The sequence below is a fragment of the Alexandromys fortis genome, unplaced genomic scaffold (assembly GCF_014885135.2).
Source record: "Alexandromys fortis isolate MF-2015 unplaced genomic scaffold, M_Fortis_MF-2015_v1.1 scaffold_225, whole genome shotgun sequence".
NCBI classification, from domain to species: domain Eukaryota; kingdom Metazoa; phylum Chordata; class Mammalia; order Rodentia; family Cricetidae; genus Alexandromys; species Alexandromys fortis.
In genome coordinates this window covers 1,671,440-1,694,588 of record NW_026068119.1, presented here as the reverse complement: position 1 = coordinate 1,694,588, position 23,149 = coordinate 1,671,440, and the positions used below count along the sequence as shown (strand labels likewise).

General features: G+C 39.9%; 1 protein-coding gene across 8 annotated transcripts in view; it reads left to right on the top strand.

Moving 5' to 3' along the window:
• F8 (coagulation factor VIII) overlaps positions 1-23,149 on the top strand; it is a 142,382-nt gene that overhangs the window by 109,232 nt on the left and 10,001 nt on the right. For 6 of the 8 annotated variants that reach the window (XM_050124938.1, XM_050124937.1, XM_050124940.1 and 3 more), the window contains 4 exons: positions 3,154-3,204; positions 6,402-6,546; positions 7,000-7,148; positions 7,695-7,871. In XM_050124938.1, the coding sequence (XP_049980895.1) occupies positions 3,154-3,204; positions 6,402-6,546; positions 7,000-7,148; positions 7,695-7,871 (522 nt within the window). The remainder of the gene's footprint in view (positions 1-3,153; positions 3,205-6,401; positions 6,547-6,999; positions 7,149-7,694; positions 7,872-23,149) is intronic. The other 2 variants (XM_050124935.1, XM_050124941.1) reach the window with 1 other exon arrangement.

The following is a 23,149-nucleotide window of genomic DNA, read 5'->3' as shown; positions in this document are numbered from 1 at the left end:
TATTTAGCTTCTTTAGGATCACAAATTATAGACTCAGTGACCTATATTTATGGCTAGAAACCAATTATGAGTAAGTACATCCCATGATCCTCTTTTTGGGTCTGGGTTACCTCACTCAGGATAGTGTTTTCTATTTCCATCCATTTGCATGCAAAATTTGAGAAGTCATTGTTTTTTATGGCAGAGTAGTACTCTAATGTGTATATATTCCACACTTAAGAAAGGATCCTAGATTTTGCCCCACAACTAAAAAAAAATAGTTTGTTTCCCCAGTGAGACTCCCTTGGAGTAAACTAAATTTTCATTTGCAAATGATTTTCAGTTGGAGATAGCTTCTTGGTTAGGAATGGAGGCATGTGTCCACTTCTCCTTTCAGCTCTAGTTTCTCATCTCATTCTGACCCCTTCAGACCCTGTGCATGCTGCCCCAGTCTCTGTTAGTTCATATGAGCTTTGATCCTGTTGATTTGGAAAGCCTTGTTTTCTTGGAGCCCTCTATCCCTCTGTCTTTTTCACCCTTTCTGCCTTCTCTTTGGCAGCATTTTTGGAGCCCTGAATGGAGGGATTTGATGGAGACATCCCTTTTAGGGCTTAGTATTCCACAGTTTCCTATTCTCCCCAATTCTCTCACTGTGTGGGTCTCTATTCCTGTTCTCATCTACTGCAAGAGAAAGCTTCTCTGATGGTGGCTGAGCAAAGCACTGATATATTAGTAAAGCAGAATATTATTAGGAGGCATTTTATTTTATTTATTGACCCATTGGCAAACACCTAAGTTGTTTCCAGTTTTTGGCTATTATGAATAGAACAGCAATGAACATGTTTGACTGTAGTGGCATTTCATTTGTATTTTAATAAATAAAGCTTGCCTGAAACTTAGAAAAGTAAAACAGTCACACTGGCCAGCTTTACAGACCAGGCAGCAATGATGCACACCTTTAATCCCAGTAGCCACACTTTCTTGCCTTAGAAACCAGGCGGTAGTGATGCATGCCCTTAATCCAAGAACTAGAGAGGATTATAAGATGGGAGGAGACAGTTTTCAGTCTCCATTTCATTCTGAGGTTTCTGGGAGGCAGGATCAACATTTTCAGACTGAGGTAGAGGTAAGAGCCAGTGGCTGGCTATTTTGTTTTGCTGGTCTTCAGGTTGAACCCCAATATCTGCCTCTCAGTATTTATTACTCGTGCTTCAGTTGACCATATGTTTCTGTGGAAGGATGAAGTGTCCTTTGGGTATATGGCCAAGGGTGGTATAACAGGATCTTTGATATAGATCATTTCTCATATTCCTGAAGTATTTCCATACTGATTACTATAGTGGTTATACCAGTATGCACTCCCACCAACAATGCATGAATGTTCAATTCTTTCTATACTCTTGTCAGCATGAGCCATCATTTGTTTTATTGATCTTAGCCATTCTTAATTATAGAAGATGAAATCTCAAAGTAGGTTTGATTTGCATATTCTCGATGACTATGAATGTTGAACATTTCTTTTTCCTTGTCCATTTGAGTTTCCTCTATTAAGAATTCTCTGTTAAATCAGTACCCCATTTTTAATTGGGTTGTTTCCTTGATCTCTAGTTTCTTGAGTTCTTTATATACTTTGGAAATTATTCCTCTATTGACATGTACTTAATAAAAAACTTTTCCCATTCTGTAGTATACCACTGAGAAGAAGGTATATTCTTTTATGTTTGGATGCAATGTTCTATAGATGTTTATTAAATCCATTTGAGTCATAACATCTGTTAGATCCTTTTTTTCTCTGTTAAGTTTCTGTATGGCAGACCTGTCCAGTGGTGAGAATGGAGTGTTGAAGTCTCCCACTATTAGTGTGTGGGGTTTAATGTGTGATTTAAGCTTTAGAAGTGTCTCTTTTACGTACGGCGGCACCCTTGTATTTGGGGGCATAGATGTTCAGTATTGAGATTTCTTCTTGATGGATTTTTCCTGTGACAAAATAGAAAATGTTCTTCTTTGTCTCTTTTGATTGATTTTTGTTTGAAGTCTATTTTGTTAGAATAGCTATATCAGCTTATTTCTTAGGTCCATTTATTTGGAAAATTTTTCTCAGCCCTTTACTCTGAGGTCTGTCTTTGAGGTTGAGGTATGCAGCAGGACTGGAAAAGTGGTGTCAGTATTGAGATATAAGATGTATCACCCCAAAGTTGTGATGGCTACCCAAGGTTCTCTATTGGAAATGGCAGCGGTTGGGCCAAAGGACCCTGGGCCTTGTTGGTCATCCATGGACATACTAAGGAGGTTGGTTGAAGGATGGTTTGAGTTTGATATCCCCATGTTCCTCATAGCATGGGGGCATTCAGTGTCCCAATGTCATTTTTGATGGCACCTTGGACATGGTCTGGGTGGTTTCCAAGGATTTGGATAAGTCTGACCAACTGACCCTCCTGACCACATTAATAGCAAGGATGTGAAGGTTCTTGGGCTTTTGGAGAGGAGGGAGCCTGGGCTTCTACTTTGGCCAGTTGAGAGGCCTTAGCCATCATCAGCTATTTTTGTTTAAAATCTTTTTCGTCTCTTTCATGATATACCTTAAAGGCCACAGCTAAGGCTTCTGCCTGTGATGTCAGGGATCCTCTCTTAAACATATAAGTTTAACCTTATTATCTGGGAAACTCTAGGAAAATAAGGAGATCATAAGGAGTTGTTTTCCATCTGAGGTCTCAGGATCCATGTTGGTATGTTGTAAGAGGGCCTCTGTAAGGTGGTTGAGGAATTGAGTTGGGTTTTAATATCTTTCCTGGATGACCTTGTAGTCCCTTTTATAATTTACTGTTTTAAGGGCAGCCCTGTGAAGACCAGCTAGGAATGGGGCTGGTACAGGAGATTTCATAGCAGAGTGGGAATGAGTAGCAGGAGCACTAAGAGCTGTTAGTAGGCCGAAAGTGGGTGCCAAGGAGAGCTGACCTGGACAACCTGTCACTGAAGAAGGAGAAAGGGAAGTTGAAGGTACCAGAGGAGAGGTGTAGGCAGAGACTGCTCATTTGTTTCCTGGCTGCCCAGACCCAAAATAATCATACAGAAACTATATTAACTACAACTCTGCTTGGCCAATCACTTAAGCATATTGCTATCTAGCTCTTATATCTTAAATTAACCCATTTCCATTATTTTGTATTTTACCAGGAGGCTCATGGTTTACCAGTAAGGATACATGGTCTCTGTCTCCTTTGGCAGGTACATGGCATCTCTCTGACTCCGTCTAATCTTTCTATACATCTCTGTTCAGATTTTCTGCCTGACTTTACTCTGTTAAGCCATTGACTAAAAGCAGCTTCTTTATTAACCAATGGCAATAAAACATATTCGCAGCATACAGATGGGAATCCCACATCAGAGAGGGAGCTGTGGACTTTTGTTTATAAGAGAGAGACTTATTGCCATTGTTGTTGTAGGCAGTGTTGGCAATGTTGGATTCCTTGGAGCCTAGGCAGTTTGGATGCTCACCTTACTAGACCTGGATGGAGGTGGGTGGNCTAAGGAATGTACTGGATCTACCTAGCAAAGCCACGGCTTTAATCCTACTCATATTGCTCAGTAATTTAAAGGCTCGTGTGGTCAGAAAAAGAGAGATATATAGTAAAGAGAGATTCAAAGACAAAGAAAATTTTAAATGATTTACAGTGTTAAAAATGTATGCAGACTAAAAGTTAAAATTCTTAAAGTAAAAAAAAAGTAAGAAAAAAAGAGAAGTTGTGTGTGGTAGTACACGCCTTTAATCCCAACACTTGGAAGGCAGAGTGGAAGTAGGCCAGGACAGCTTCAAACTCAGAGATCTGTTAACCTCTGCCTCCAGAGTGCTTGAATTAAAGATATGTAACATCATGCCAGACTTAGGTTCTATCCCTTAAAGGGCCTACTATTAAGGGAGAAGTGGAGACTCACTTCAATCCTTTGTGGTATGGCCTAAGGTTAGGGACATCTTTCCTAGAGTACCTTCTCAGATAAAAAAAGAGACCAGAAGAAATGTTAAGGAAACTTTTAATGAAGTCATAGTGTAGGGAAAGGATATTATTTCTTGCAAGAAAGAATAAGGCAAGCCATGTAGGAAAATAGCAAAGAACCAAGTTGTATCAAGTCTTTTTTTTTATTAAGGGTTTTATTGAAATAGGCCTGAAATTGCATTCTGCTGAGGATAACTTGATTGATGGTGTGAAAACTGTATTCTATCTCCTCAGGCTACCTAAGAAATAAATTAACTTTATTGCTTCTGGTGTAATTTTGCAGTCAGTTAAAGGATGTTCTATGTGGTTCAAAACTCAGCATGGATGTTTGAGATAGGAGAAGGTTAACCAAACTTAATTGCTACAAGTTTGCCAAATTGCTAGTTTGGGGCCAGAAAGAAATGGATAGTTATATTACTTGTCATTAGTCCACCCTTTAGTTTTGTGGCTAACTTAAGCCTCCAACTTACTCTTCTACTTCATTTCTTAAACAAGCAGTAAAAAATAATTTGAGAGCCAGGCGGCGGTGGCGCATGCCTTTAATCCCAGCACTCGGGAGGCAGAGGCAGGCGGATCTCTGTGAGTTTGAGGCCAGCCTGGTCTACAAGAGCTAGTTCCAGGATAGGAACCAAAAGCTACAGAGAAACCCTGTCTCAAAAAATCAAAAAAAAATTTTTTTTGAGGATTGCTTAGTAATACATTGACCTTTGAAAGATTTAAGATGCTCCTCTCCCAGTTCTCTAATTCCTTGCCTACCCATCATGAAGATGCTGTGTGAGAAACTTAGATGGACATTTTTCTATCTTTCCACAAGGTCAGAATTTATTGAGTAAATAAATGTTGAAGTTATATTGGTTTTATTGACAATGGTTTGGCAAGCAGTTCCAATTTACCTTGATAATTGGTTATTGGAAAATGGTTCTTTTATTTCTATCTTAATTACTAATATTAATTATTGGTTATTAATCTTAATAGTAACATTAATTATCAATGGAAAATATTGATACTTCACACAATAATAAACAAACATGAAGATTACATAATGACTGAAAAGGGTTAAAGAGATTGCAGAATTCAGAGATACCATTTTGAAGTTATAGAAAGAGGCCTGTTCATTCTCCAAGGAAGTCTGTAGGGGACCAGATAAGAAGTCGTATGAAGCACGGCACAGAGCTGTTCTCAGTTGCAGAAATGTCAGATGCAGTTACAGGTGATATGACATTTCCACTGTGAGTTTTACTTTGGCTAAGTGTCACAGGCAGAAGAAACTGGAAACTGCACTACTGCTTGAGCTCAGAAACAGAGGCAGAATCTTTTGATGTAGCTAATTTCCTGGACAAGGCTCATGACAAGTGATCTCTGACTGGTAGTGTGCCTACCATACTTTGGTCTTGAGGTGCTCCTTCTTTTACAGTCCCAAGTGATGGGTTCTATAAGGTAGAATTGATAAATTCATGTGGCTGTTGTTTCTGGTATGACTTAATACATTTGGAGATATTATTTACTAGTGTAAATAATCATTTTATGCCTCTTGATATTCTGTCAATTAGTGGTTGTCACTTGTGTAAACAAAATATATAGTCATAGTCATTATCTCTTGGTTCTTACACTCAAAATGGAATAGTTCAGGTCAAGGCTGTTGCTTTCTTTATCAAATTGAATAATTTAAGACAAAGCAGGCCAGCTTATTATCCTCTCTACCATACTCAGGATCAGTCCTACAACACACAAAACTTTAAGAAAAAGCTCACCCAAACCATAGCTACTTGTTACTAGGGAAACTGATGAAAATGGCCCTTCCAAGGTACTTGGGTGGATAAGGTTAGTGTTAGGACTACACATGAGTGAAATTGGATCTGAATCCAAAAAAGGAATTCTGATTCCCGGTGTATAGCCAGGATTACAGGCAGAAGGCTGATATCAAAAATCTATACTTGGTGCTTTTATAGTATTTCTCAGCCTCCTATGTGCATACCAAGATGTCCATAAATGTCTGCCAAATTGTTGTTCCTGTGAAATGAGAGCTATGTATCCATTATTTCACCAGCTTACTGGTATAACTATTCAAACACTGCCTTTCTGATTGCTCTCAGGTGATAGATACAATGCTGGAGTTACAAAGTTCTAATGGCTTCATCAACTTTTATGAGGTACCCAAGGTAGAAAACCACAGACCAAACCAAACTACCTTGTTTCAGTCTTTTTTTTTTTTTGGTTTAATTTATTTTTTTCATGTTTATTTATTTATTAATTAAAGATTTCTGTCTTCAGTCTTCTTGGTGCTTTAAAAAAAGTCTTCATGTATATCATCTATCTAGTCAGCATATGAAAAAATGTCAGAGGCAAAATTAGAAGGAAAATGTAAATAGAACAACATTCTTTACACTTTATATTTACTTTCCAAATATTTCTGATAATTTATTCTAATAGGTCTTCTTTGGCAATGTGGATTCATCTGGGATTAAGCACAATAGTTTTAATCCTCCAATTATTGCTCGGTATATCCGTTTGCACCCTACTCATTCTAGCATCCGCAGTACTCTTCGAATGGAGTTGATGGGCTGTGATTTAAGCAGTAAGTGCCAAATCATCCCATATTATTTTATTTTTTTTTCTCTCAACCATGAGTAGAATATCTGTTTTAGTTATCCTGAGACTGTGAGGAGGGATTTTTATCACAGAATAGAGGACTGTCAGTGATTAAAAACAAAACAATCAAAACAATCCCGCATAGTCCTAAAATAAACAAAAACAACAAAACCAGAGTTTGTTACTGTAGTTATACTAACAATAGGGTTCTCCAAAAACAGTCATCTCTTATGCTTTTATCAATAAGGAAATTGAAATCAAGCAGAGCTAATCAGAACCGACCAGAAAATCTGGGCATTTTAGCAATAATAGGAATTGTGTAAAAGTTGATGCCTGAAAATTATCGTGATAACAGTATATATAGAGGATTCAATGCAGCACAGTGAAGCCTATGCTGCAGCCTACCCATGTGACAACATTGCAATTTTATTTCTTTTAGGTTGTAGCATACCACTGGGAATGGAGAATAAAGTAATATCAGATACACAAATTAATGCCTCATCCTACTTCACCAATATGTTTGCCAGTTGGTCTCCTTCACAAGCTCGACTTCATCTCCAGGGAAGAACTAATGCCTGGAGACCTCAGGTAAGAACAACCTATTTACCACTTAACTAATAAAAATAGATAATAGAGCCTTGGAAAATAGGAGAAGCCTCGTTTTTCATAGGTATTTCTGTTCACGGTTCCTAAAAAGAATGTTTAGGGAAGTCAACGATGCCTCACAGGCACATGATTTTACACAGCATTCACTGAAGACAGAAATGATCATTAATGAACTATCTGGAAGAAAAGAATTTCTGTATGTAGTACTAGTATGTAGTACTGTGAAAACAGCCTGGTAGATAAAGTTCAATCCAGAGTTTGGGTATTACATTGCCAGACTTTATATTCTAGTAGATATGGTTCCTTAATTCATTCAGCACTTACTAGAAACCTATTAAGTGGATGACCCAAGAAGATTAAAAAAGAAAAGAATTATGAAAAATTTGACCCTCATGATTATTAGTCAAATAAAGGAGGCAAACAAACCATTATATAGGGAGATAAGTAATGTAGTATGATTAAAAAGAAAGTTGTGGATTTATGGAAGCAAATAGTGAAAAGGATATTTTTCCAATATTTCTTCCTCAGGTAAATGATCCAAAAGAATGGTTGCAAGTGGACTTACAAAAGACAATGAAAGTCACCGGAATAATAACCCAGGGAGTGAAATCTCTCTTTACTAGCATGTTTGTGAAAGAGTTCCTTATCTCTAGCAGTCAAGATGGCCATCAATGGACTCACATTTTACACAATGGCAAAGTAAAGGTATGTCCTCATTAAAAAGGCAGAGTGGGTATAGTGACTCAAACCTATAATCTTGTCATTCAGTTCAAGGCCAACTTGGGTTACAGAGTGAGACCCTGCCTTTAAAAAAATTACAGATGTAACACCTGTCTTAGATTTTGACATTTAGGGATAGAACCACATTGCTTTGTGACCATCCTCTCAGGACAAAATTTAATAAATACCTACATTAACAGAACATAGTGAGTCCAAGCAAAGGTGCAAACTTCCAAGGAAAAAACAAAGTACAGCCGAAAGTTGCTGCTCACGGAAATGGAAGTCATATAGAATTGGTTTTCTTTTTGTATTTTGAAAAATGCTTAATGATGCTCTTATGCTTACTAGCAAGGCTAGACTCCAAAACCTTCTTAACTTTAGCTCTAGTGGTCCATATACCCTTCAAGCTTGATGTAGATTTTCTAGATAATTCAACAAAGTATACTAAGTACAAGTATAACACAAGGTCTTAGTATGCCATGAGAATGTTTACATTATCTGTGGTAGTTTGTAATATTTTTTAAAATATTAAACTTTTTAAAATTTTTTTATTTATTATATGTTCAGTGTTATGTCTGTATGTATGTCTGCAGGCCAGAAAGGGTACCAGATCTCATTACAGATGGTTGTGAGCCACCATGTGGTTGCTAGAATTGAACTTAGAACCTATGGAAGAGCAGCCAATGCTCTTAACTGCTGTGCTATCTCTCCAGCCCAGTTTGTAATAATTTTTAAACCAAAAATTAACCATGGTGTGGTATGTCAGTTTTCTATTACTGTAAAAACCACTTGAGATAACCAACTTATGATGATGGATTGATGGTTTATTTAGAACATATGACAACAGCATAAATATCAGAATGGAGGGAAATAGAATAAGGAATTCTTTGGGAATTCAGGTTCTCAGGTATTCTACCAGGCCAAGGAAGGAGAGAATTTATTTTGTGGTTGGAGATGTGAGGGACTATAAGTAATGTCTGCCATTAAGAGTGAGCTTTGTAGCTGTTGGGGAATAAGAGAAATCCTAGATGTTTAACTGGAACAGAAGAAAGCTTAGCTTTATAGTGGGAGACTCTGCATCCTATCCTTTGTTTCCCTAGAAATTTAAGATGTTTAACAGTATGTTGCTATGACAGTGAGAGAAAGGGGCTGCATAATAGGAGGTCGTCTACATAAGTAGTTGGGAGACAGGTCAACAAGACAAAGGAGGTCAGTGCCCAGAGCCTGGCTGAAGAAATGGGAGAGAGCTCAGAACCTCCGGGCAAGGGCTGTCCAAATAAGCTGAGACAATTTCTCATGTCAGGGTCTTCCCAGGTAAAAACAAACAGATCATGTGAATCTGGGTATAAAGGAATGGTAAAGAAAGCATCCTTAAGGTCTAGAACAGAAAAGTAATAAGTAGAGAATGATATTAATTGGGGAGATGATGATGGGAAGCCACTGAAGGAAAGGAGGTACCCCATACTTTTGTGTCAAAGGGGGAGTCTGGAAGAGGATAGGGTGAAGTATTAGTATCAGCTAGTACACAAGGAGACTCTTCAAAGGCTAGAAGGAGAGGGGCAATTCCAGAAGGAGTTGGATGAAAAGAAAAGGGAAAGAGTAATTTAGACATATCTCTGCCCAATGTTGGGGTTGGAGAACTATTTATAATGAGAAAAGACTGAGTAATCAGGTTGTCTAAGAGGGAACAGAGGAGAGGACCTCTGTCCCTGGCCTGTTGGGGATGTCAACATCTATCACAGAGATCTGAGAAGGGTAAGTTTTCTCAGAATTAGCCAGAAGTATAGACCAAGTAATTCTCAAGAATCTATTAAAAATAATAGACGATCCAGAGTCAGAGATCTCCACTGGAACAGGTACAGGGAAGTAACCACTGAGTGAGTGAGCCAGAGCCAGAGACTGCTGAGAGTCCAGATGTGAATCTGGGACCTTCAAGGGAGTAGACCTAAGCCAAGACCCCTGTGGGTCTGGGCATGAGTCTAGGACCTCCCAGGAACTAGGCCTGAGCCAGGACCTCTGCAAATCTGTGTATGAGTCTGGGACCTCAGAGGGAGTAGGCTTGAGCCAGGACCCATGTTGGTCCCGGCATTGGTCTGGGACATCAAAGGGAATAGGCAGGAACCTAGAACCTCTGCAGGTCCGAGCATGAGTCTGGGACCTCTGAGGGAGTAAGCCTGAGCCAGGTCCTCTGCAATTCGGGGTGCACCCGAGCCTGGGAACTCCAAGGCAGTAGACCTGAGCCAGCAGCAATAACAATAGAGTGTATTGTTTAGGGGGTCTCCAGATCACCCTTGATCAACAAGATGGGTGTATTAGTCAATATTCTCCATAGGAACAGGAGAGAGAGAGAGAGAGATGTAAAGTGGATTTATTATTAGAGTAACTTATAGACTTTGGCTAGTCCAACAATGGCTATTTCCAGACAGAATGTCCAAGAATCCTGTAGTTGTTCAGTCTCTGTGGCTGGGTGTCTCAGCTGGTCTCCAGTCTCCATTAGAATCCTTAAGAAGTTGGCTCTAAACTTGATGATGGTGGCATACACCTTTAATCCCAGCATGCAGGAGGTAGAGGCAGATGGATCTTTATGAATTTGAGGCCAATTGGGTCAACAGAGAGAGCTCCAGGACAGACAGAGAAACCATGTCTCAAAAAAAATAAATAAAATACTTTAAATTAATAATAACAAAGCATTACATATCAAAATGGAAGGCAGAGAAAGATGGTGGCTGACTAAGCTGCTTCATTAACCATTTCCACTGAGACACACCAAGTTGAATAGTTAATCATATATAAATTCCTTTCACATGAGTTAAGGAAAGCAAATGAAAGACTATAGTGCCTGCTTTTGCTATTAAAGAATAGGCCAAAGACTTTGCTGACTCTCTATGGGAGGCCTTAGGAGTGGATGGGTGTGAGGTAGGGAGAAGGTCTGGGGAGTGGGAATAGGGGAAGAAGAGAGAACTGGTCTTGATATCTAAAATAAAAAAGATTGTTTTAAAATAAAAATAATAAAAATAAATAAGTCAAGATATATTAAAGAAAGCAGGAAGGAAAGCGTTGCCTCTGACCTGCCTCCCTGAACTTTAAGCAGCACAGCTTAGAGAGAGTTGAGGATGAGAGAAGACTTAAGATCAGGCCTTAGACTTGCAATCTAATTCCTGGCCTGACAGAGACAGCTGATGCTGAGTAATACATTAAACCTTCTATTATCAGGCCAAAACCCAAGTTCTGAGATGCTAGAACTGAGTTAAGACAGCATGAGAGAAACCAATTCCACCATTCTTTGAAACCCCTTTTCCAATCCCTGGTGACAGATAGGGAGGAAGATTCCACCTGCTGAGGAGTAGAGCATGAAAGCTAGCACAGCTTTTGACTTTGCCTTGGAGCTTATTTTCAGGCCCACTGTGATGAAACCCAATGCTGAAGACCCTGTATGAAGGCCAAAATTTCCAGATGGAGTTTATGGACTGGCTGCAGTACCTATAGTATACTTGTACACTAGTAGGATTGACTTGAGCTTCAGCCTGAAAGTGATGGAAGCGGGTGATATGGGCTGAAGCTGCCTTTGACACTGTACAGGTTATCAACACTGTTAAAATCTGAGGAGCCACCCATATTATCATCAATTTTGTGTCCAAAAGCCACGTTTACCAATAGTACCCCAATGTTGAACAGCATTATAAAGCAAGACCTCATTCACTGTGGGTAGGGCAGAGTAGTAAGAACAGTACTTTGCCTTAGAATTGGCTGGTGAAAACTAAGACTGGGCAAGTCCCAAAGACACCACCACCACTACCACCCATCCCCAGGAATTCATATTTGATGGAGCTTCTGAAATAACTCCTGTGCAGAGACATATAGTCTCCATCTATGCAATGTCTATTTCAGCTGTGGCAGGTTTCAGTGGGCCTTAGGCCATAAGGACACACCAGTAACAACCATCCTGTAATAGTACAAGCCTTACTCCCTCTTCTCTTTTATGCTTACCTTGGCAAGTTGTAGGCTCAGTGGGCTTGTACTTCAGTGGCTATTGGCTGAAGGAGCGAAGGTCCTCCCGCAGCACCTCTCCCTTTTGTTTAAATAAGAGCATTCTGAACCTACTACAAAATTATATACAATAAAAACAAATATCCTATCCTAACTAGGCCAAGTCTTGCATAATAAATAACTTGGACAAGTCATGAGAGAAAAGTTGCTATATTTACCTAGTCTTCAACCCCATAATAGATCCGAAAAGGGAAATAATGTTGCCTGAGTAATTAGGAAGTGCAATCAAACAACTTCCAAAGCATACAACAATCTAGTAAACCACCCCAAATGTTCACCTTTACCTACAAAAATTATCCTTTGTTGTTAGAACAAGAAAATGTAATAAATTTAACAGAAAATATGACATAGGAATATTGAATTCATGTGTTTTTCTTAATCTTTTTTATTTCTTCTTTCCTTTAAAACCTCATTGACTGTTTGTATGACCATACAACTCATTTTGGCCAAGAGTAAGTTAGTAGATATTATAGACGCTTTAAATGTAACTGTGTCTCACTCATTTTCTCAGACCTCTGCTTCAGGCTCAAGACTTTGAGCCTGTAGAACTTTGAAAGAATATGTTCATTTTTAGCCACCAAGTTTGGGCTAATTTATTTATTTTCACAGCACTAGAGTGAATATAATGAGTATAAGAAATGCTAGACCTGAACTTCAAGTACCAATACAAACTCAAAAAATTTAAAAGAACTAATAGCACTGTACACTGAGAGAGCCTATCAATAATGAAACCATAAAAGCAGTGAGCACATCATGTCCAGATGTTGGTTGGTCTCTACCATTTTCCAGTAAAGGAGTTTGGGCTTATTTGAGAAATGACAATTTCTGAGGCAAGTAAACTGCCTGGCAATCTTGAAACATCTCCATGTGCCAGAATATAAGGCTAATGGGGTTCTAAAAAGAACATAGTTCACTTGAAGAGCTTTTTGTTAGCCAACTTTGAGAAAATTTGAACATCAAAAAGATAATGGCAAGGTGCATTGACTCATGACTGTAAAACTAAGGAGCTGAGGTAAGAGGAATGCCTTATATCTGGGGCCATCCTGAAATACATAGTTTATTTTGGGCCAGTCAAAAAGAATAATGATGGTAATAGATTATAACACATATAATAAAGAAAGAATACATGAATTCATAATCACAGTAAAAAATAAATTAATAAAAGGGGAAAGTGAGCTTCTACTTCCACACAGAATAATATTGGCTAATAAATATAAAAGATTCAACAAAATTAATGATAAATTTAATTGGAAACCATCCTGTACCATTCAATATTTGTAAAGAAATGAATGAATAATAAAAACCACTTGGTGAAGGTTTGTTGAGAAATAAAACACTGACATGGTATTTAAGTTTACCCCACAGATTGTTAAGAAAGTGGAATTTGATAACTTTTGTAATAGACGCTTTGAGTGTCTCAATCTTAACCAAGTGATCAAATTTAGGACCATTAATAATGAGACAGACTGGCATATCAAGTGTCCTTTGGTGCAGTGCAGGAAGGACACATATTCTACTTATCTAATGAGAAGTTGTTTAAATTTAGGATTTCTGACCATGCTTTACCATACATATCTGGACTTTTAAAGATGTCAGTGTCACAATGGATGAAAAAGAGCAAAGACTATGAATCTAATTTTGGAGTTGCTTTTTAATTTTGCATATGCATGTAGGTGGGAAGTGTATGTATTGTACAGAAACCAAAAACTTATATTAAGTATCTTTCTTTATTGTTCTCCACTTTATTATGAGGCAGGGTCTCTTGCTTACCCTGGAGATAACTAATTCTGGCTAGTCTAACTAGTCAGCTTGCTCTAGAGATATCCTGTCTTTGCCTCCTGAGAGTTGGGATTATAGATGGGTTAAATATCCATTTCACATTTACTTGAGTGCAAGGGATATGAATGCCAGGCCTCACATCTGTGCAGCAAAAGCTTTATCCACTGAACCATCTTCTCAGCTCCCTATTTTAGGAAATTTATGAAAATTTATGAAAATTTAAAAGTGATTCAAGAAATGCAATATATGATCTTTTATTATATTCTAAATAGTAAATACTATGTAGGATACTATTATAATAACTGAAAACTTCAATTATCAGATAATATTGCATTAATGCTACATTTGTTGGTCATAATAATTGTAGTCTGTGGTATATAGAAAAATGATCCCTTTCTCAGGTTTTCAATGCTGAAATGTTTAGTATATGAAATGTTTAGTATATATGGTGTTTATAATTTCCTTCCAAAATGTGCTCTGTCACTCATATATGACTCCTCTTTCTTATGGCCCTTTCTGCTTTTTGCATCTGTCACAATGCTTATCACAATATGTAAGTGACTTACTTCAATTGGGTTTTAGCATTTTAACTAAAAGGGGGCTGAACTACTGTCTCCTTGCACCTTATATTCTTCTCTCTGTCTACCCATATCACTTACTGTCTGTCTGTACAGACCTCCAGACCTCTATGGTTGGTTGATGAGTAGCTAGCTATGCTCTCTGATCTTCAGGAAAACTTTGTTAGAGAACAGACATGATATCACCACATTTCTACTTTCTGTCTAAAACAATAAAAGAGGTTATAATATAAGAAAAAATTATAAAAAATAAGTACAATAACTATATACAATATATAAGTAATAAATACATCAACAATGTCTAGCCCCATTATCAATTGACAAATTCAGAGAAAATACTGAGACAATGCAGCCTCACACACTCCTATAGCTAGTTAGTCATAGAGGCCAGACAGTTGTGGTGCACACCCTTAATCCCAACACTAGGAAAGAATATAAGGCAGGGGGAGAGTGGTCTCAGTCTCAGTCTGAGGATTTGTGGAGTCAGGATCATCCATTTCGGTCTGAGGTAGAGATAAGAGCTAGTGGCTGGACTGCTTTGCTTTTCTGATCTTCAGGTTGAGCCCCAATATCTGTCTCTGAGTTTTTATTATTTGTACTATACCTGGCACCCAATGTTTGGGGTAGGAGTTCATGAGAAAGCTGTTTGCCTGTGGCTTTACAATCACCAGCTTAGGCCAGAGATACATGTGGCTGGAGTCACCACCCTACCATCTATGTTGTTCTTTGTACTTTCTTGGTGGACTCTCCCTGAACCCCCTTCTCAGGCTGCTGCCAAACTAGATAGATACATTGAAATCCAGTCAGGTTTAACTGTTCTATGCAGCAAAAGTAAGCCTCACATCTTCATCATCATCAGTTGCAGATTCAGTGAGAAAATTGGGAATTTTTAAAGGGAGGAATTAGATAAAAAGAGAGATTTTTCTTTTTTAAAAAAAATCTATTTATTTATTTATTATGTATATAATATTCTTNGGGGGATGGAAATGGGAGGCGGTGGTGGGGAAGAGACAGAAATCCTTAATTAATAAATAAATTAATTAATTAAAAAAATAAAAAAACAAGGAAAAAAAGAGAGAGAGAGACTTATTAGCTGGATCAAAGGTAGTAGTAGATTCATCCTGTCATAGCTAGCAGGAACTGGGTGGAGGAACAGGAGGCACAAAGAGAAGGCTTGGAGCAAAAGTTAGAGAAAGTTTTAACATAGAGTGTCTCGTTCCATTTCCCCAATCACTCACAATAGTTGTAAAAGTCCCAAATAATATTGGGATCTAGTGTGCCATGCAGCGACCATTTAGATTGTTTATCTAAGGGATATTGAGGTCAAACTTTATTACAAAGGCGAACAAGTTTAGGGCCTTTCAAATCAGGTGTCAGGTGTAAAGGTTTGAGATTTTCTAGGAGGCATCCCAAAGGGAATGGGAGGGTATGGAATGCTGAGTTCCCAAGGATGAGGGAGGATAGGGAAAAGTCACTGCTGCCTGTAGTCGTGAGAATACTCTGGACTCAGGGAGGACTAAATGAGAACCAAGCCATTCAGAGGGTCATCACACAATTCAACAGGGGGTCAAATGTAGCAAGCTTAGCCTGGCTAAGCCTATGAGAGACTTGGGTGCCTGGTACCGGGGCGTAGAGATGAGAAGGTGAGAGAAAACTGAGTTCTAGGAGGGAGATCTCATTCTTAGGAAATGGACTGGGAAAATGAGGCTCTTGTAGATTTTCCTGAGGAGGATAGGAGAAGACAGGAAGGGATGCTATAACCCAATTTGGCCTAAGGAAACTGCCTGATTGCAGCTCCAAGGGTAGGCAGTATGGTCAGGTGAAGAGGGCCAGCTGTAGCCCTGAAGACTGTGGCTGGGGGTACCTCCACTTAGAGTACTAGAAGGTAGCCAGACACTCAACAGTCACTTCCTCAGATCCAGGGAAACATTGACCTTGACCAAAGAGGAAACTCACCTAATTGATGCTATTGGATGGAATGCTGAGCGATCAATGAGCCAGAAGATGAGCCTGTTGTAGATGGACTGGAGTTAAGGAATAGGGTTCCAGTGAGGCTCAGACCCCAGGGGGAGAGCACAGACCTCAAGAGAGTCTATCCTGGGTTTTGGCACCAAAATGTAGGGGAATGTGTTACAGTTGTGGAGTTGCAGAGATATCCTGACTTACTGCAAAGCCCAGCTATACTTAGAGTCACAATAAGACAACTCTGGAGGCTGGAGCCACAATAGGACAGCTCAGCCCTAGAGAACAGGTGTCCTGACCATCAGGAAGCCAGGCTATCTGAAGCTGGGGTGCGGTGGGGGATGGTCTCTCAGCAGGATATAGGGATCCTGTTCTTCTCCTGGAGAGCTGCTACAGTTGAGCTCTGTTCCCTTTTGAGAATGTCCTAACAGAGCTATCGACTTTTTTTTCCAGCGCAAGATGTTACTTCTTTTGCTAACACTTGGCTAAAGGAGAATCCCCTGAAGAAATGTTGCAATCTCCTCTGACTCTAGTGAAAAGTTGTTACTTTTTCTGCTCCGCCTTCCTCAACCCCCCACCCCCACCCCCGGAAGCATCCCAGCAAGGTTCTTCGGTTCTCATTTCAGCAAAGTTTTTCAGCTCAGTCCCCTAAGGGATGCCCCAGATAGGTTCTTCTATCCTGTGCCTGCGAATGGAGATCATCACCCAAGACTCTTTTGAGAAAGATTTATTTGGGAAGGAGTCCAGAAGAGTGACTGCCTCTGCCCCAGGAGGGATGAACAGTGGCCTCTAACTGAACAGGCAGAGGGGCTTATTTTATTTAGGATTTCTTAGGAAAGAGTGGGGTTTTCCCAGGGTGAAGAGGGATTGGTTAGTTTTCCCTGCTCAGGGATTGGTTAGTCTTGTTGGTCAGGAGTAGAGGTGGCTCTGATTTCATGGCCAAACTGTGTTTCTTTCACTGGTCCTTTTTAGCCTTTTGACTCTAATTTTAGGACCAGGGCTTATTTCTTTCATTAGCTCTAATTCTAGGGACAAGGTGTGTTTCTTTGGCACTGGTTTCAGAGTCAGGGCTCGTGTCTTTAGTCCTGGGTTCAGGGATAAAGATGTTTCTTTCCTTGGCTCAGATCCAGGGTGTGACTTATTCAAAATGAAATTAGTGTTACTTATACCTCTTGATATTCCTTCCTTCTACCCTGCCTTATTACCCATTCCCACCCAAATGTTTTTCTATAGAAATTAGGAAACATATTTATTTAAGGCAAAACAAAAACATAACATATGTGGGCTGTAGATAACACAATTTTTTAAAGTTCTTTTTATTTTAAAATTTTTTTTCATTTTACATACCAACCACATTCCCTCCCTCTACTCCTCCAACTAACCCCCAACCAACCCCTTATCCACTTTTCCAAAAGGGTAAGGCCTCTAATGGCGAGTCAACAAAGCCTGGCACATTAAGTTGAGGTAGGACCAAGCCCCTTCTGGCTGCATCAAGGTTGAGCAGCTCATGAACCAGGGATAGATCCTGGTCCCACTGCCAGGGGCCCCTCAAACAAACCAAGCTACACAGCTGTCACCCACATGCAGTGGGCGTAGTTCAGTCCCATACAGGTTCCCCAGCTGTTACCCTGGAGTCCATGGGTTCCCACAAGTTCTCTCTGTGTCTCTGTGAATTTCTATGCCATGATCTTGACACCCCTTGCTCATACCATCCCTCCTCTCTCTTTGACTAGATTTCCAGAGCTTGGTCTGGTGCTTGGCTTTATATCTCTGCATATACTTCCATCAGTTACTGGATGAAGGTTCCATGATGACAGTTAGGGTTATCTGGTTACAGTGGAAGGCCAGCTCAGGCTCCCTCTCCACTATTGCTAGGAGTCTTAGTTGGGGTCATCCATATGGGTTTCTGGGTGTTTCCCTAGTACCAGTTTTCTCCCTAACCCAATAATGGCTTCCTCTATCAAAATGTCTCTTTCATTGCTCTCCCACTCCATCCCTCCCTCAACTCTACCATCCCATTCCCTCATATTCTCACCCCCATTCCTTCCCTTCTACCATCCCCAACCCTCAGTTTACAAAGGAGATCTCATCTATTTCCCCTCCCCAGGGTAATCCATGCATCCCTCTTAGGGTCCTCCTTGTTACCTAACTTCTCTGGACTGTGGGTTGTAGTCTGGTTATCCTTTGCATTACATCTAGTACTTGTCTTTCTGGGTCTGGGTTACCTCACTCAGGACAATTTTTTTTCTAGTTCCATCCGTTTGCCTACAAATTTCGTGATGTCATTGTGTTTTTACAACTGAGTAATAATCCATTGTGCAAATATACCACATTTTCTTTATTCATTCTTCAGTTGAGGGATGGCTATTAGGAATATGCTGTTATGAACATGGTTGAGCAGGTGTCCTGTGGTATGATTGAGCATCCTTTGGGTATATGCCCCAAGAGTGGTAATGCTGGGTCTTGAGGTAGATTGATTCCCAATTTTCTGAGAAATCACCATACCAATTTCTAAAGTAGTTGTACAATTTTACACCCCCACCAGTAGTGGAGGACTGTTCCCCTTACTCTGTATCCTCTCCAGCATCAGTTGTTATCAGAGATTTTAATCTTAGCCATTCTGACAAGTATAAGATGGAATCTCAGAGTAATTTGATTTGCATTTACTTGATGACTAAGGATGTTGAGCAATTCTTTAAATGTCTTTCAATCATTTGAGATTCTTCTGTCAAGAATTCTCTGTTTAGCTCTGTACTCCATTTTTAAATTGAGTTATTTTGTATTTTGATGTCTAGTTTATTGGGTTCTTTATATATTTTGGAGATCAATCCTCTGTCAGATTTGAGGCTGGTGAAGACCTTTTCCCATTCTGCAGGCTGTCATTTTGTCTTATTTACCATGTTCTTTGCCTCAGAAGCTTTTCAGTTTCAGGAGGTCCCATTTATTGTTTGTTGATCTCATTATCTGTGTACTGGTGTTATGTTTAAGAAGTGGTCTCCTGTGCCAATGCATTCAAACGTACTTCCCACTTTCTTTTCTATAAGCTTCACTGTAACTGGATTTATGCTGAAGTCTTTGATTCACTTGGACTTGAGTTTTGTGCATGGTGATCGATAAGGATCTGTTTGTAATCTCCTACATGTTGACATCCAGTTATGCCACCACCATTTGTTAGAGATGCTTTAATTCCCAAAGTCCAGTTGAAGAGTGGAAGGAATGAGAATATGAGCAAAGAGGTCAAGACAATGATGGGCACACCCACTGAAACAGTTTACCTGAGCTAATGGGAGCTCACCGATACCAGCCAGAGTGGGAAAAAACAAGCATAGGACCAAACTAGTCCCTCTGAATGTGGTTGACAGTTACATGGCTGGGGCAGACTGAGGGGCCACTGGCAGTGGCACCAGGATTTATCCCTACTTCTTGTACTGGCTTTTTGGGATCCTATTCTCTTTGGATGTATACCTTGCTCAGTCTAGATATATTAGGGAGGGCCTTGGACCTTCCACAAAGCAATGTGCCTTACCCTCTCTGAGGATTAAGAGGGTGTGTAGAGAGAATGGGAGGAGGGGAGGAAGTGGGAACTTGGATTGTTTTTTTTTTAATCTAATATTTTTAAAAAAAATGCTTTAATTTTACCATTGTACAGTTTTGGCTTCTTTGTCAAAAATCAGGTGTTCATAGGTGAGTGGATTGATGTCAGAGTCTTTAATTTGATTCAATTGGTCCATATGTCTTTTTTAAATCAACTTTCATTTTTTATTCCTATATGTGAATTTTTTAATTTCATTTTTTATTTATTTTACCTACCAGCCACAGTTTCCCCTCCCTCCATTCTTCCCATTCCCTCCCTCACAACCCTTCTACCCACCCCACCCCCATTCACTCCTCCATCTCCATTCAGAAAGGGTAAGGTCTCCCTTGGAAATCAACAAAGCTTGGAATATCAAGTTGAGGCAGGATCAAGCTCCTCCTCCCCATCCCCATATCAAGGCCAAATAAGGCATCCCACCATAGGGAATAGCTTTCAAAGAGCCAGTTCATGTGTCAAGGACACATCCCACTGCTAGGAGTCCCACAAAAGACCAAGCTACACAACTGTCACCCAGATGCAGAGGGCCTAAATTGGTCCTATGCCAGTTCTCTAGCTGTCAGTTCAGAGTCTGTGATCTTCCACAAGCTCAGGTCAGCTCTCTGTGTTTTCCTGCCATGTTATTGACCACCCTTGCTCATATAATCCCTCTTCCCTCTCTTCAACTGGATTACCAGAGCACCTGGCAGAGGAGATACCATAATTAGGGTGTTGAACATTTTTAAAAATGTCTCTCTGGAATTTATGTTTTATTTTTTGAGAACTCTTGTTTTAGTTGCATACTGCATTTTTAAATTAAGGTTTTTTCATTCTTTTTTGGTGGTTTTTAAATTTTTTTTTTAATTTTTGACAGGGTCTCACTATATAACCCTGGCTGGCATGAAATTCATTATGTAGACGAAGCTAACTTCTAAGTTAATAGTTCTCAACTTTCCTAATGCTGTGATCCTTTAATACAATTCTTCATGTTGTGGTAACCCTAACCATAAAATTATTTTATTGATGCTTCATAACTATAATTTTGCTAATTTTATAAAATATAATATAAATATCTGATATGCAGGATATCCAATTTGCAACCCCAAAGGGATTGTGACCCACAAGTTGAGAACCACTCCTCTACTTCACAGTCATCTGCCTGTCTCTGCCTCCAGAATGCTAGAATTAAAGGTGGGAACACTGGCTGTTTGTTTTCTCCAAATATAAGGGTTTTTTTTCTTTCTTTTTTTTTTTTTTTTACTTAGTTATGCAGTCAGGATACTAACCCTCTGCCTTACTAATAACATTCCATTAGGAAGAAGAGAGCAGACAAGAAGTAGGGACAAGCTATAAACTTCAAGGCCCAACCCCCAGTGACTTACTTCCTGCATCAAGGTTCTACTTCCCAAAGTGTTGAAATAGGAGCGGCGGGGCTGTGTCCCCAGCACCCCGGCCACCTGCTAGCTCATGCCCGAAATAACACACAAACTGTATTCATTTAAACACCACTTGGCCTGGCTAGTTCCAGCTTCTTATTGGCTAGCTCTTACATATTGTTCTAACCCATTTCTAATAATGTGTGTAAGCACCCCAAGGTGCGCTTACCAGGAAGATTCTAGCCTCCGTCCATCCTGGGTCAGAGCTGCCTGGGAGAGCGGAGCCTGGCGTCTCTGCTCCAGAGAGCAGAGCTGTCGAGTCTACCCGGGAGAGCTGAGCCTGGCGTCTCTGCTCCAGAGAGCAGAGCTGTTGAGTCTCTCAGGGAGCAGAGCAGAATCTGCCTGAGAAGTCTTACCTCACTTCCTCCTGTTTACACGTCCCACCTATGTTCTAACCTATCAGGGCCAGCCAAGCAGTTTCTTTATTGTTCAATGACCTTCCTCCATCATTTCCCCTTTTTCTGTTTAAACAAAAAAAGGAAGGCTTTAACTTTAACGGAGCAAAATTACATATAGCAAAACAGTTATCAAGTAAAAATTACAATAATCTATATCATAACTAAGGAAAACTATAACTATAGCTAACTATTCTTAACTCCATCAAAGAGTCCAGAACGATACAATATTACCTAAGCAAACAAGAAATAAGCAACTTTCAAACTCTAGAAATGACAGAGACATCTCGCTGCCTGGACAGTCACCCACAGTTCCTCTGTACCATTGGGGCATCCATCTTTGGCCTACAGGCCCATAGTTTCCAGTAGGACATTGGGGGGTATTGTCTTCAAAAGGAATTGAGGTAGTTCTTGTGGAATTATTTTTCTCATAAAAGATTAAGTTGTCATAAAAGAGAAAGCCTCATCTCGAATGATTCTCTAATTTCTTATATTGCCATATAATCTTTCCCTCTCATAGATGCTTCTACTATTGTGGTGCTAATTTGCCATCTGGATATCAACAGAGCTGCATAGAAACTAATGCCATGACACTGAACTTTTAGAAGTATGAACTAGACAAATATTTTGTATTTATAAAGTACTGAGCTCTTGTTGTTTGAATGTGAATGTCCTTCAGAAGCATCTATGTTTGGAACACTTGGTCCCAGACAGGTGGCACAGTTTTGGAATATTTCAGGAACTTTGGTGTAGGGATAAGTCCCACCCCTTAGGGGGCGTGTTCGCCTCAGGCTAAAGTTTTCCTATAAATTTGGCGAGCGTGCTCCCAGCGCTCGCTTCTGCTTTCCTGGTCTCCCCTGGAACGGTGGTTCTGTAAGTCTATTCCTCCATTAAAGCTGTCTATATTTTGACAATCTGTCTGCATTCGCTTACGCCGTTACATTGGCTGCCCAACGTGAGGCTAACTGAATCCACTGAAAGCCTGAGAAAGCTTGGGAAAGAATGGAGTGAAGCATGTTTTCTTGGTAGCAGCAATTTCTCCAGTCTGCTCCGCTTGCTAGAGGCAAGCAAGTGCTCTCATCTAAGAGAGGCTTTCTGACTCAGCTTTAGCTGCAAAACCCTGGAGCTCATTAAGAGGTCCTGCCACGAAACACTTAAACAGTGTTGATGAAAGGCTGAACACATGCTTTTCGGTTTTCAGCCGTAGCAGGAAAAAAGCTGTGCCGTTTAAAAATGCCAGCTTTCTGGGCTGTCCTGCCAGGGCAAACTCTGACTGAAGCAGGAGGTCCGACTACAGAGAGAGGACTTGAGTGTTGTCTGTTGTAGCTCGCTGGCTGGCAGGGACCTTGAAACGCCATAGAATTGTGGCTATAAACATGGCTACAGCCAGTACCTCAGCCATGAGGCTGGAAAGCTAAGGAATGTACTGGATCTACCTAGCAAAGCCACGGCTTTAATCCTACTCATATTGCTCAGTAATTTAAAGGCTCGTGTG